The sequence below is a fragment of the Labrus mixtus genome, chromosome 7, assembly GCF_963584025.1.
Source record: "Labrus mixtus chromosome 7, fLabMix1.1, whole genome shotgun sequence".
In the NCBI taxonomy this organism is placed as follows: Eukaryota; Metazoa; Chordata; class Actinopteri; order Labriformes; family Labridae; genus Labrus; species Labrus mixtus.
In genome coordinates, this window is record NC_083618.1 from 15,829,908 (window position 1) to 15,844,778 (window position 14,871).

The 14,871-nt window shown below is 40.7% G+C and overlaps 2 protein-coding genes across 2 annotated transcripts; both read left to right on the forward strand.

Annotated features, from left to right (window-relative positions):
* Nucleotides 1-60: 60 nt before the first annotated feature.
* shisa4 (shisa family member 4) lies at nt 61-6,689 on the forward strand. Its single transcript, XM_061043272.1, has 5 exons — nt 61-348; nt 2,148-2,325; nt 3,262-3,398; nt 3,493-3,684; nt 4,172-6,689. The coding sequence occupies exons 1-5, from the start codon at nt 264-266 to the stop codon at nt 4,210-4,212; spliced, it is 633 nt and encodes a 210-aa protein (XP_060899255.1). The 5' UTR covers nt 61-263; the 3' UTR covers nt 4,213-6,689.
* A 762-nt stretch (nt 6,690-7,451) lies between these two features.
* On the forward strand, nt 7,452-11,975 carry lmod1b (leiomodin 1b (smooth muscle)). The gene is made up of 3 exons (XM_061043273.1): nt 7,452-8,017; nt 9,051-10,778; nt 10,865-11,975. The coding sequence occupies exons 1-3, from the start codon at nt 7,733-7,735 to the stop codon at nt 10,889-10,891; spliced, it is 2,040 nt and encodes a 679-aa protein (XP_060899256.1). The 5' UTR covers nt 7,452-7,732; the 3' UTR covers nt 10,892-11,975.
* The last annotated feature ends 2,896 nt before the right edge of the window (nt 11,976-14,871 follow it).

The following is a 14,871-nucleotide window of genomic DNA, read 5'->3' on the forward strand; positions in this document are numbered from 1 at the left end:
TGTTGATACACACTTTTCCCGCAGTTTACCGTGGTACGTGAAGGTAACACCTCGTCGTCGGGGTTCAGCGGCGTCACAGCCGCTATGTGTCATTTCAACAGATAAACTACCGAGCGTCAAAGCCGTCCCGTCTCCTGCGCTGCTCCCGGGCCCGGATAATGGCTGATAGCGACTGTTAGCGTGCTTATTCTGTTTAATGTACACAAACCAAACCTGCTCCTCTTTGAATCACCCTCGCTTGGTTTTTTTTTTTTTAATTTGGGATGGGGATGATTTTTCCAGCGGGCAACATGTCCCTCCTGGCGCTGACTTTGGCGCTCCTCACCATCGTCCTCTGCACTTCTCACGGTAAGATTACCGCGTCGCCATCCAGGCCGCACGCCACTCACTAACGATTTAACGTGTTTCATTGTCCCGCATGACCGTCCTGATGTTGACCAGCCGCTTCCCGCATCGCCCCGCACACATCACCGCAGTTACCGTGATCTCATGCCTCTAACCTCATTGTTTATGTAGGCCCGGAGACCCGCAACTACACATTAACAGACTGACTTCGTTTGTTCAGTCTGTGAACTAGTCTCACTGTTTCTTATTTCAATATTGTTTATAGTTCAACCCCAATATATCATTTAACAATTTCACACAGCGTATTGGTATTTTATTATTATTAACATTAATCAGGCAAGATAATGATAAGACACTTGACTTTATAAACAGTGTAGCTACATTTGACTTTCATCACTTCATAATGTATCTCCCTTCATCAGCACATTTCTTTGTAGTACCTCTGCTTTTACTTCACTTAGCTTACTGGGGTTTTTTTTTAATTAGTCTTTTATCATAGTCTTGTTTTGATCTGATTTCTAATAGTTGTTTAATACCCTGGATGTCCAAACTTTTCTTTGGATTAATCAGATACCAACTAATAGATCTCAGTGAGGCAGAGACTGAGAGCATCAGAAAATATGTGAAAACAGCAGTTTTGAGGCATGGCGTTGTGACACTTACATTACAGTAGACGTTTTTTATATGAAAGTTTATACCAAAAAGATGAAGTGTTCTCATGGCTGGCACTCAAAGAAGGTCATCATCATCCTGAACGAGTCCGAGCTGAGTCGAAGTCTTTACAGGTCTTGGGTTACACTGTACTCCTGATGGAGTTTCCATTTGTTTAATTCACTTTAAACTCATTTGTTCTGGCAGTATAGGCCTCGATTAATAGGATACATGTGTTGTGTAATCCGCAAACAGCATTCAGTTATATTGTTTTGTCTCGGTTTTCTGGTAGCCTTCAAAACAATGTGTGTTGTAGCCTGCACTGTGTGTGTGTGTGTGTGTGTGTGTGTGTGTGTGTGTGTGTGTGTGTGTGTGTGTGTGCACATGACTGGTCGTTTGTATTTTTCTATCCATGCCATCACCTGCCCAGGGACAACAGATGGAAATTAGCTAGTTACCTAAATCTGGTACAAAGCATCTCTTCTCTTCTGAGACAAATGCTTTTTTTGTACACTGTCCCTGATTCAAATAAACTAAACTAACATTATGGTCTATTCAAATGTTGGGGTTCAGACTGTTGGTCAGACTGTATAAATCATTTGTGGAGAATATTGACAAACTTTTGTTTACTGTCTGGTTTGTTTTTCCAAGAGAGTAATTGATGAGAAGAAAACACAATTTGTTAGATTTATTCAAAGTGAAAAAGCTTTACTTTACGCTCCTGTTTGTTTCAGATACACCAGTCCTCTAAATCTGCTGGCTTCCTTCCCTTAGCCCTGATCTGTTTTCAACCTCTGACACAGAGAGCTATTGAATAATGCAGCAAGACTGTGTTTGGTCTGGAATAAGAAATATTTAAAGAAAGAAGAATGAGTGCATGTTCAAAATAAATATATATTCCCTCAGGGCAAAACAAAGCAGTATCTGTAAAAGCTGAGAATTTTCTCAGCTTGTAAACGTGTGATGAAACCGAAACAACAGTTTGTAAGTCAAAAAAAAAAAAATATCCTCAGGAGGAAAGTGAATTCTTCAGACAACAAACTGAAGTCTGACCTGCTTCTCCTTCCCTCCATTCTTCCTCTCTTTGCTTCTTCCTCCTGCTCCTCCTTTGCCCTATCTGATAACACTTTGTAATGCCTTTTGTTTTGCAGTCAGTGGGAACGAGGACTGTTTGTGGTATGTGGATAAAAACGGCACCTGGCACAATGGCTTTGACTGCCCTCTCATCACGTTCTGCTGCGGGAACTGCAATCGGCGCTACTGCTGCCTGGACGCCTTCAAGATGATCACCGAGAGGGAGCAGAAACGCTGTATGCTCTTCCAGTTTAGGTGAGGACAGCAGAAGCAGCAGGATTTTCATTTATTTACTTGTTTATACATCAACTCAACACTCAAGAGTCCAAGTTTGTGTTCACAATTCAAGGAAGTCACACTGTCTAAATAAAGGGAAAAACCTTGGGCATTGTATGAACATAAATTAAAAATATCATCCACCATTACTTTGCATTCTGCTGGAAATTTTGTCTTCATACTTCTGACCTGTCCTCCTGTTTCCAAGCCTCATTTGGCTTTGATTGACTTAACAACCCTGCTATGGTCCCCGTGGTCTAATATGTTCTCATTAGTCGTTCTATTACATCAGCTATCTGTGCTCTCAGTTGTGTTTAATGCCAGTGTCCCCTGTGAGGGATCGAGATAGTGCACCACTAAGCATGCTCGTACCTAAGAGACTGCAGCATGGCAGTTTTCCTGGAAAGCATCCATCACTATCCAGCAGCGAGCAGACAACCTGCAGCTTATTAATCCCAATGGGAGATCATATCAGTGGGTGGCGGGGGCTGAGCTGAAATGGAGGGCTTTGTTGAGACTACGAGGTGATGGAATCTGATAGAAAAACAGAGCGATGTAGGGCGGCATGTTATTGGCTTTGTTGTGATGTTACTGTCAGTCTGTGGTGAACAGTTTTATCTGAATCTAGAGCTTCCTAGCACAGCCATTTCTGCAGAACTCTTCTCTTACGTGAGTCGGGGGGGGGGGGGGGTATTCTGCAGTTAGGAAAAGTAAAATATGTTTTATTAATCAGCATTCATTCAGCATAACGTTCAAACATCTCAATAATATATTGTGATTAAAGTATCTCAATGATATATTTTCCAGCATCTGGTGACCCTGGGGGATCATTTACAGGAGGATGAAGGACCACAGTAAAAAAAAAAAAAAAAAGAAATGCTTTGTAACTTTACCCCTTTTCTTCTCTCCTCTCAGCCCCACCACTTTAGCTGGCATCGCCTCCTCCATCCTCCTGTTTGTGGCCATTATAGCCACCATGGTGTGCTGCTTCATGTGCTCTTGCTGCTACCTCTACCAGAGACGACAGCAGAGGGGGCGGACACCTTATGACGGTAAGACCCTCTACTCTTAATCTGCCTGTAGTGTGTTCACATAGATAAGGTTGCAGATTTCCTTAACAACACGTTGTACTTCTTGACCCCACAGCCCAGCAGATCCCCATGGCCAGCTACCCAGTGGAGCCCATGTATGATGCTTATGGAAAGCCACTGGGACCCTCTGAGTATCCCCATCTAGGTTATCCTATGGCACCCCATTACCCTGGTATGCCCCCACACTACCCGATGATGCAGCCTGGACCTTATCCACCACACCTGATGGATCCTGCATACAGCCAGGGTACGAGTATAAAGTATATAAATCCACATTTGTTCTGACAGCAACATTTGGTCTGGAAAAAAATATACAGTATTTTCTTGCACATTAACCGATGTAAACAAATGATTTTCTCCCATACTATATAACATACAAGCTGTACTCTACAAAACTTTTTGAAGATTAATTCAAATGATTTAGCTACTTTTTGGCACTTCATTCATGCAGCTGTGTGTAAGATTTAGTGGCATCTGGATGGATTTAGACTCAGTATTTTGTTCATCTATTCTGAGATGCCATAATAAAACATGGCAGTGCAGGCTTCTTGGGCGAGACCCCCATTTTCCTCATATAACTCATTTTTAAGAAACAGAAATAACAATTATGTTAAGTTAAGTTGAAGATTTTACACTCATGAACTTATTCATTTCTGAAAATACACACAGAGCCCAGGTCGTTGGAGTGAAAAAAATATTATTTGGGTTTATTTTATGTTTGTTTTTTTTTTCAGCCCCTCCACCTTACTCTCCACCACAATATCCTGGTCATTGATGGGCTGGTCTACAAAGAAAACACAGAGTGGGGGAAAAACATCAGCTGAGGGAAAAGACTGTTTCAAATGAAGAAGGCAGCGACACACTCTCCTACACACTCTCAACTAACCACTACAGCTCAACTAGCAGTGGTTCACGTGTGAAGGAGAGCAGGAGGCACTTTAAGGGTATTTTGTTTGTTTATTTTATATGTTTACAATGTTGTCCTACTTTTCTTGAGTAATTACATGAAATTCTGTTGTGCAACCCGACACCCGAGTGCGCCAAGAGCGTCACACTATCCCCAAAGTGAAGAAGTATCCAGCAGGGTGCTCAACTCTGTGTTGCTTTGACACACTCGTCTCATTGACGAGGTGTCTTTAAAACAGGCATGACCAAACAGAGAAGTGGTCAGAAGGTATTTATGAGAATATGAATGCACTCTGTCTTTATTCTTTGAAGGGAAAGAGGCTTAACTGGTCCATTTTCTTATTTTTTATATATAACTGCCTGAGGCTACATTCCAGATCATCTCGGTCCCTGGTCTACTGTCTACAAATATACAATTCACTTAGAAGAATTGAAATATAATTACATTATGTCCCTACCTCTGTATTTAATGTTTTTAATTGTAGAGGCTTAGGTGAAAAACAAATTGCATGTTTGATTACAAATGTGACACGTGTGGTTAAAGGCAGTGCGACACTGTCTTAAATTTGCTCAGATGGAATTCATTGTACTCTTGATTCTTTGTAAGAAGCCTTTAGTCGCCTGTTTGTTTGAACTTTGTGTCTTCTTTTTCTGTATCTGACTCGACTACTTTACTTCATGGTAGTATATTAGCTGCACCATTTGTAATGTAACATCTCAACGTCAGCATGCTGCTCCCAGTCAAAGATATCTGTCCTCTCATGCTTCTTTTCCTGTTTTAAATAAATAACTGATGATGAGTCCTAATATAAAATCCAACACAGCAGGTAGGATGTTTGAAAGTGAAATTAATGTGAAGTGTTTATTTCTTGTACCATATCAGGTCATGGGAGCTGCAGGTCCTTAAAATAATTTACCATGAAGAAGAGATTAACTATTTAAATACATATTTTGTAAATCTGTTTGTTTTTTCGGCTGATTGTTTGATGAAATTGTAACGAGTTATTTTAAAAGTATTGTTAGTGTAACATATGACGTTTTAGCATTTTGGCATCATTTATTAACATTATTATTGACGGTACCTTTTACTGTGAACTGGTTCTCAACTTCTGAACAAGCTTCAAAGCCAAAAATCTGGACTGTTTCGGAGTAGGCTACCCATCTCGTATTTTTGTATGAGAAATAATGAAGCTAAACTAGTTTTAGATACGCTAGATTGAGTTAGCAGTGGGTTAGCTTACTTTAGCAACCAGCTAAGATGGAAAGGAAACAGGGAAAGTGCAAAAGCAAAGGTCAGAGAATAGGTTGCCATTTCAATTCATATTATTTTTTTTTATATATAAAATCAGAAAATTGAACATAAGTTAAAAGAAAGGCTGGTTTATTGGACGACAACTGGTCTCATAGTCTCTTCAGGCAGCGGTTGATAGTCAACCAGTGGAGACTCCAGGGATAGTCCAGTGTTCTGGGCCTTTGAGGTGTTTGTGAAACTTGTTAAAGTTATAAAGAGACAGGTTAAAAAAAAAAAATAGAAAGAGCCAGGTTATCTCCTGTTTTCTGTCCCTTTGCTAAACCAAGCAAATAGGCTGTGACAGGAAAGGTTAGCTAGCTACATTAACCTACTGACAGTGGCAGGAATCATCCCATAGCTAGCTTAGCTCCTCAAGAAAGCAGATAAACCAGGTGTGCATTTCCTAATTTATTGGAATACTCATTCAAATGTACACTGAACAGTTACAGATGTGTGCTCAAGTTGGGTCTAAGCCTGAAATCTGTAATAGTCTATCATGTGACCTTTTTAAAATGCATGAGGAAAAAGGCATTTACTTTACAATAAATTAGCAGTATGATGATTTATAGATTATGCCTCGATTCTGTTCAATCCCATATTTTCAATACAATAAGATACACATTTTAAATGATTATGCAGGTCAGGGAAACCTAGTCAAACTTTTCCACGAGAAATACTGCTGCACTTAATCTCTTAACCAATGCAATGTACAAAACAATATCTACTGTAGGTAGTTTCCAGATTAAATTGTTTCCAACTGCAAGGTCCTTGTGAAGAGATTTGTGAGCCATTTCAGAACACTGGACTTTTCTTTGTGAGATGCTTTCATATGTAGTTTGACATAACGTTTGCTCAATGATGTTTCTGTCTATTTGTGCTTCTAAATCAACTCCATGAGTGTGTAAAATGAAACTGACATCAGCTGGCAAAATAACTCGGTAGACATGGCTGTTTTCTCTGTCGTCATATGGATGGTATGACGTTGTAATATAAAGTGGGTGAAAAGTTTTTATTTCTATTGACATAAAAATTTAACTTTGGAATGTAAAAGGAAACTGTCTGCTGTGTCTTTGTTTTCAAGAAACATAATTCTAAAGAAATATTTTAAATAAAGGGAGTCGATACATGTTTACATAATTTTGACCACTAGGTGTCATCCATGTTTACATAATTTTGACCACTAGGTGTCATCCATGTTTACATAATTTTGACCACTAGGGGTCATCCATGTTTACATCATTTTGACCACTAGGGGTCATCCATGTTAACATCATTTTGACCACTAGATGTCCACATTAACCTCCAGACAATGTCAGCAGTGTTCTGCTGTTTGGCAAAACTGATTCATTTACTGTGAAAAGTGGGTATTACATCTTATCTGAAAAATTATTATTACTCGTTGTCCGTACAAAGTTGACATGAGTGCATTAAAAAACAAAATTAGCAACGAATTACAAACCATACATATCTACCTGGAAAATCACAAATCAAACGTAAAGGTGGAGGCTGAATCTATTTCACTTTAACAGTCTTTCAATTCTGATTACATATTTGAATTTTTGTCAAGTAAATAGTGTTAAAACTACTGTCTTAATCATTTTAAAGAGATATAAGTGAAACATTTGTAAACATAAATATTAGGAACTGGTCTTAATATCAACATGAATTGTGTAATAGGAAGTCTGTGTAACTCTGCTCTGGCGTCTTTGTAAACTTCAGCCCTTCCCATTACCTTTAAAGGAGTGTGTACCCTGAACTAAATATGGACATGCACTTTCAGAGGATTTCCAAGAATGTCCCAGCCTCACAGTCCACTTTGATGATGCGAGGCTCTTGCAGTCCATCACTGGTACCCCCTCACTGCAGGACTAAGTCCAGCCTCTTTGCACCAGGATTGATGCATCCGGTGGCTTTTTGGTAAGCGGTACACAACGGGACAACGGGGCTCCAGCTTTGGCCTATGGGAATACTCAACCTCTCACCATAAAGAATTTACACAATAATCAGATTCTAATTCAACGGATACTCTTCAAACATCATCAACACCCGAAAAGAAGTAAATTCTCAGCAATTGACCCCAGATTCTTGTTCAACCATCATGTCAAGGAGAAAAGTGAGAGGCCTGACCCGCATTGGCCGTCAGGTCAGCGAGGACCCAGACCTGGACAATCTGTTGTCCACCCTCTCCCCTGAGGAGGTGGAGGAGCTGCAGGACATGATTCAAGTGCCGGACCCAAACCAGGAGGACGGGAAGATCATTGTTCAAGGGGCAAGCCAGCCTGGGCAGCCTTCTGTGAGCAACAACGTCGGGGATGCTAAACAAGACGGCAGAGGAGAGAGTGATCCAAAAGGGAGGCTGAGTCAGAGGGAACAGTCATTCGAGGTTGGTGAATGCTTTAACTTGATTCCTTATCCCCTACCCCCTGTGTCCTGTTGTGTTAGGTTAGGGTTAAAGAATGCTGTGTTTGTCTTTGAAGACCAATCATGCCCTTCAAAAATTATTTTTCTTAATGTATCTGAGCATTTTTAATAAAAAATGAACTGCAGATGGGTGATTTCAGAAACTGAAAATGTTATATGTCATCCACTGTTGCAGGGGTATTCTAATTATAACTTTTCATTTAGCTTGAAGCAAACCACCAGCTGGACCTCATGCACCCTGGGTCCATCAGCTCATGAAAAGTACATAGTTGATTTCTGAGCTATTCAGCCTCAGAAACATGGCAAATCATTTTATTTTTATTGCAACATGTTGGGGAAGATTGGTTGGGGAGCCAGATTTCTCGCAGTCTGTGTGTTTAAAGAAGAGGCACTTGAGTCGATGGAGTGGCGGCCCTGTGGAGCTTCTTAATCCCGGCTTGATGGAATTCCTTGGTTGATTGCTCCTACGCTCCCTGCCTTTTAAGGATACATCTGCCAGGGCCACGGCCTCACTCGGCAAAACAGATGGAGACTCACAAATCAAACACTTTGCAAAAGCTACTCAGTAATGTATCCCTGCTCTATAAAAAAAAATGGTTCCTTGTGCTTTAGCAGAGTGTAAACACACACACATGCTGTGTAATGACAGAGAGGGTGTGTGTGTGTTTACAGGGAACAGATGGACGAGGAGCTATTTGACAGGAACAGTACACATTATTTGCATCAGTATTTAGGTGGTTAGCTGTTATACTGTTATGTTATAATGCACATGTTAAGGGTTATACATTGGGTGTCTGTTACAGCAATTTCTGTACTGGCCAGTTAAATTGTAAAATTAAAAAATATATGAAAGGCTCCTTTTGATTCTTCAGAAAGTCAGCTACTAAAGAGTCGTCTACTCTTAGATACTTCATGATATTAGTAGAGATGCAGGATAATTGTCATTACAATTGTTTCAATTTTCCAACCTTTTTCTCATATTTTTTCACTTGCAGGGTGAGCCAAAGAAGGAGAGCCGTAAGCAGGAATATCTGAGGAAGATGGGCCTGAGCCAGGAGGGGAACGACGACATGAAAGTAGCGTTACCAAGACAAGCTAGTGTCTCAAGTGAAAGAGACACAAAGGTAGAAGACAGAAACAGCCGAGGTTCAGACAGGTTGAAAGAAGAGGGAAGTCGACTTTCGGGGAGATACAGGAAGCAGGACAGCAAGGAGGGGGACGTGAAAGAGGAGACCAAAGAAAAACTCGAGGACAATAAGGCAAGAGACAGAAGAGAAAACAGAGAAAGTGTAGGTAGCAAAACAAAGGATATGATCTCTAAGTTACAGGAAAGAAAAGAAGACAGCAAAGAGAAGGAGAGGAGAGAAGACTGCAGGAGAAAAGACGACAGTAAAACCAAAGACATTATCTCAAAGCTGCGGGAAAAACAAGAAAAGGAAGTTGCTAAGGAAAAGGAGAGAAAGTCTGAGACTGTAAGGACACAAGGACTGGTTTCTAAGATGTTGGAGAAGCAGAGCAAAGTGCAAGAACCCCCGGCTTCAGAGAGCAAATCAGAAGAGAAAAAAACAGAAGAGAAAAACAAGCCTGATGTCAAATTGCAAAGACAACCATCCGGGCAAGGTGAGGTGCAGGTGAACGATAAGGCAGAGAAAAGAACGGATCGAGAAGAGCTGGTTAACCACAGTGACCACGTGAAAGAGAAAGAGAAGAAAGTCGAAAAGAAGCACGACAAAGAGGAGGGTACGGGAAAAGCTAAAAAAGCAGCAGAAACAGAAAAACATGGCAACTGTGTGGCCAAAAACAGCCCAAACAGTAAGGCCAAAGAGGAAGAGGAAGAGGAGGAAGACTCAAGCATGTTTGATGAGCTGATGGAGCAGGTCAGAAGCAATGACCCATCCCTCGCTGAGCTCAACGTCAACAACTCTGAGGTCATCAAGACCAAAACGCTCATCGAGTTTGCGGAGGCTTTGCATAAGAACGACCACGTGAAGAAGTTCGCGTTGGCTAACTGCCGTGCCGATGACCATGTCGCGTATGCCATTGCAGGAACGCTTCGCGCCAACAAAACCATCACGAGCATCAACGTCGACTCAAACCACCTCACCGGCAAGGGCATCCTGGCTCTAATTCAGGCGCTGCAATACAACTCCACGCTGACCGAGCTTCGCTTTCAAAACCAGCGGCACATTTGTGGAGGGAAGACTGAGATGGAGATGACCAAGATCCTGAAGGAGAACACGACCCTGCTCAAACTGGGCTACCACTTTGAGTTAGCGGGGCCCAGGATGACCACCACCAACATACTGAGTCGCAACATGGACCGGCAGAGGCAGAAGCGCCTGCAGGAGCAGAAGCAGGCTCAGGCCAACGGGGAGAAGAAAGGGGGGACACTGGACGTACCCAAGATGGGTGGTGGAGGAGGGTCTCTGAGAAACTCGCCAAAAGCTTCCCCTAAACCTTCTCCCATGCCTTCCCCCATGCCTTCGCCTAAGCTGACTCCTAAGAAAGGATCCGGAGGTTCAGTACCACCACCTCCTCCGCCTCCTCCCGGCATTGGACCTCCACCTCCACCGCCTCCCATGCTGGATGTAGACTCCCTGAGGAACTCTCTGACTCCCGTGTCGCAGAGAAAGCTGGATGGGAAAAGCCCAGGCGGAAGTAAGAACTCAAGGGACCAACTGCTCGCCTCGATCAGAGGAAGCCATATGAAACAACTGAAGAAGGTTTGTAAGATGGATTTATTGATATATTAAACTCTTCCAATGCACTCTAACATACTTGCATCTATTTTTTTTTTTTTTGTCCACAGGTGCCGGTGCCAAAGTGGTTGCAGTAATATTTTCAGATTGAATGTAACATGAAAAATAAAAGAGAGGGAGACATCTCACCAAAGGTTTTCAAAGACTTAAACTCTACGGTCCCCTTAACTCAGCCAAAGAACAGAGCTGTGGGGCGTATGGAGAGAGTGAGACATGTGATGCCCATTGGGTAGATGACTAGCCCTCACTATGAGATCTCCCTCAAACACTGGACCAAAAGGACTATGCGGAGAAGGAGTGACGCAGGGCTCTCTGTATTAGCCGTCTGCAGTGCTTGTGGTTGTTTGTCTTAAGAATAATATTGACGCTTTGCTGGTTATTTGCACTAGATAATAAGAAGCCAATCATATAACATGCTGGCTTGTGTATGCGTCTGAATGTCAGTGTGGAGGGTGTGTGCGATGAGCTTAATAAGAGGTTCAAATAACTATAAAATTCTAATATACAAAAGTTTATCAGTTATATAGTGGATATTAATTTGACCATTTATTTATTTGTGGAGAGCGAATCCACTGTATTCGTGTAAGTTGTAAAACTGCTCAAACTGGGAATTCTGAAATGGCAGAAATATCAGGGAACTAAACAAACTTGGCGGCCTGACTTAAGAATATTTAGGTAAGAAAAAAAAAAGGTCAAGGTGGTCTTTGAATGTGTGTCTCATTGCCAAATCTCAAACATCTCAGGCAGGGATTAAAGGATTGGACAGCGGCCCAGTGGAGTCCTGGTACATGACGACAGAATTTTAGCATGGAAATAATGACATCATGTATTTCAATCGAAAAGTGCAAATGGCTGACCTTCAATGAGAAGTTTAATTTTGTACAGACTCATTCAAGCCAGTTTGTTTGAATACCTTACATAACCTGTAATGTAACACATCCACATATCTTAACCGTAGGGGGATGTTAAAAAAAAAAACCATTACTGGCTTATATCAACCGCTCATGCTTAAGGAATTGAATGTGATAAAAACCAAAAAATCCAGATTGCCACTCACATGTGTATTGTGTAATGAAGATTTATCTGTCATATCTGATTACACATGCCTTTCTTACAGAGCCTGTATGTCTTCAATAAAAGATTCTGGTATGTTTGCAATGACGTTATGGCTGGCTGACATGGATTTGTAACATGAAATACAAAAGAACTTTGATATATTTTTACATATGATAAATCAGGAGACGTTTGTATAAATAGCGATTGAGCTGACATGGTCTAAATGAAAAAGTACACTGAGTAATAGCTCAAGTCTTTACAATGTGTACATCAAATTCCAGATCTAGCTGTTGCTGGGTACACACACTATACAGAGCCATATATAGATCTAGCTATATATCTTTGCTACTATTAAAATATATAGATGTCTGTGATTCCTTACATGTCATGTTTAAAGCTGCAGAGAAACTGGGAAAGCTGTCTGCTTGCATGCCGTACATCAAGAGGAGAGAAAGAGAACAGCAGCACCACTGGCAGCAGCAGGTCAGTTTATATCTCCATCTCCCTGCCTTGGCCTCTGCATCCATGAAATGCCTATATTTGGGCATTTCTCATTCAAAGCTTGCTCTGCAATTCATTCCTTTCTCGTTCCTAATAATGGGCTTCAGGCCAGCGGTCTGTCTCCCGGCTGAAGCTGCGGCCCTGACCAGCTGTACTCCCAAATGGAGGAAGAAAGAGGGGAAAATAACTAAAGAGTTGAGGTTATGGGTTGTTAAGCTCTAACAAAGGGTTATAAGGGGAACTTTGTAGTCATTTAAAAGTAGAAAGTACCTTGATGGACACATTTCTTTTTTTTCTTTTTTTTAATATATATTTTATTCATTTTTTTAACATAACAAACACAAAACAAGACAGCACAGATGTAGCCAAATTACTGAATAAAAAAAAAATAATAATATATATATATATATATATTTAAAAATAAAAATAATAAAAATAATAACATACATGGGTCGTAATAACATATATCATATCAGATACAATCTTATCTACCTAAATTACATGTGAAAGGGAAAAACATGACTATGATGTATTTTTGAAGATAAAGTGTGGGCACCCTTTCTGCAATAAGCCAACCAGATCAGTGGGAAGATAATCTATGAAGGGTTGCCAAATATTATAAAATAGGTTGTTATTGCCCTTTAATTTAGCACTGAGGTGTTCCATAGGAAAAACCTTAAATGTTTCTCTATACCACTGCGTGACTGATGGAGGCTTCTCCTGAATCCACTGAAACAGAATACATCGCCTCGCTAGGAGCAGAAGTTTACCCATTAGAACGAGCTGTCCTGTTGACAGAGAAAACTGTTGCGTAGGTAAGTTCAGGAGAAACAATGCTGGCTCTAGTTTTATTGTTCTGTGAAAAATTAAGCCAAACTCCTGGGCAACATTTTTCCAATACCTGGATATTAAGGGACATTGCCAAACACAGTGATAGTAAGTTCCTACTTCTTTTTTACACTTCACACAGAGGGCGGAGATCTGAGGATTAATTTTGTTTAAAAATTGTGGTGTTCGCTGAAGTCTATGTAATATTCTGTATTGGCTCTCTTTGACTCGATTACATGTAAAGACTTTCCTAGCTGAAACAAAGGTACCTGACCATGCCTCTGCACTAAGTTCAACCTCCAAGTCCCTTTCCCATAATTCCCTAGTTCTCTCAACCCTATCACAATTAATAGGATGTAATTTGTCATAAAAAAAGGAAAATATTTTTCTGTCGTTGAGAGCATTTAAACTAAAATTGAGAAGAAATCTTTCAATTGAGCTCAACAGTGGTTGATCAGTGGGGATAATCAGATCTGATTGGACAAAATGCCTAACTTGGAGAAAACCAAAGAAGTGGCTGTTTGGTATTCTGTATTTGGTCTGGAGTTGATTGAATGACATAAAATCACCATTTTGAATAAATAAATCAGCCACAAATCTTAGACCCTTTGAATACCAGTCGGACACATTTCTTGTTTAATGTTAACATAATTTCCAAATGCTGCAGCTGTTTATTGGCCTTTGACATAATTGTACATTTATGTCCATCCTTCGATAAAGCATGGCCATATTAAACTGTTAGGGGGCCCAAGGGCAAAAAAGAAAGCTGATGGGCACCAGTTGACCCCCCTTTCCTGGAACACAACATGAACTCAGGTTTAGTGTGTAGCAGTCTGATTTTGAGAAATGTGTCCAGTTTTATGAAATGGAAAAGAACCATATCAATGTCATACAGGACAGACGTTTACTACAACTCCAGGGTGCATTTCATCAAGTCATATCCTTGAGTTCAGAATTCAGTGGCATTGGGGCGCTGTGGTTAGTGCATGCACCCCATGTATGGAGGCTTTGCTCCTCAAGCGGGCGGCCCAGGTTCAAATCCCACCTGTGGCTCCTTTCCTACATGTCATTCCCCACTCTCTCTCCCTGATTTCTGAATCTATCCACTGCCTATCACTATCTCTAAATTAAAGGCCCAAGAAAAAATCTAAAAATAAATAAATAAAAGAATTCAGTGGTGTTACCTGTAAATGGTGGGTAAAACTAAAGATGCCATTGTTGAAAAATCTGGAAACACAATCTGAAGCTTAAATTATTTTACTTGGATATTCTTTTTAAGTTTTGTGTCAATTTTACACATCCACAGCTATGATGCTCTTCATGATGTCTTCTCTCTATTTAATTGGGGATTAAGCATTCTCAGTTATATTTTGTATCTAGAAAACCAGTCACCACCTGTGAAGTATATGATATGGCTTTCTTGATACCCTGCTGTGCCACTAGTCTATGTCAGGAGAGAAGCAGCATCCTGTTCTCAAATGACAAACACGGAGCATCTTGTCCTAAAGGTTTCACTAATAATGAAATAAGCTGCGTCCTTGTGCAGTCGGTAAAAACAGTAAGTTCAAGAGAAGTTTTCACTTCAACTTGCAAGACCTTGTGTATCTGTAAAATGATGAACAGGACACAAACTGGCTCTGCACGTGAGACACTTTAACCATGCAGACCGATA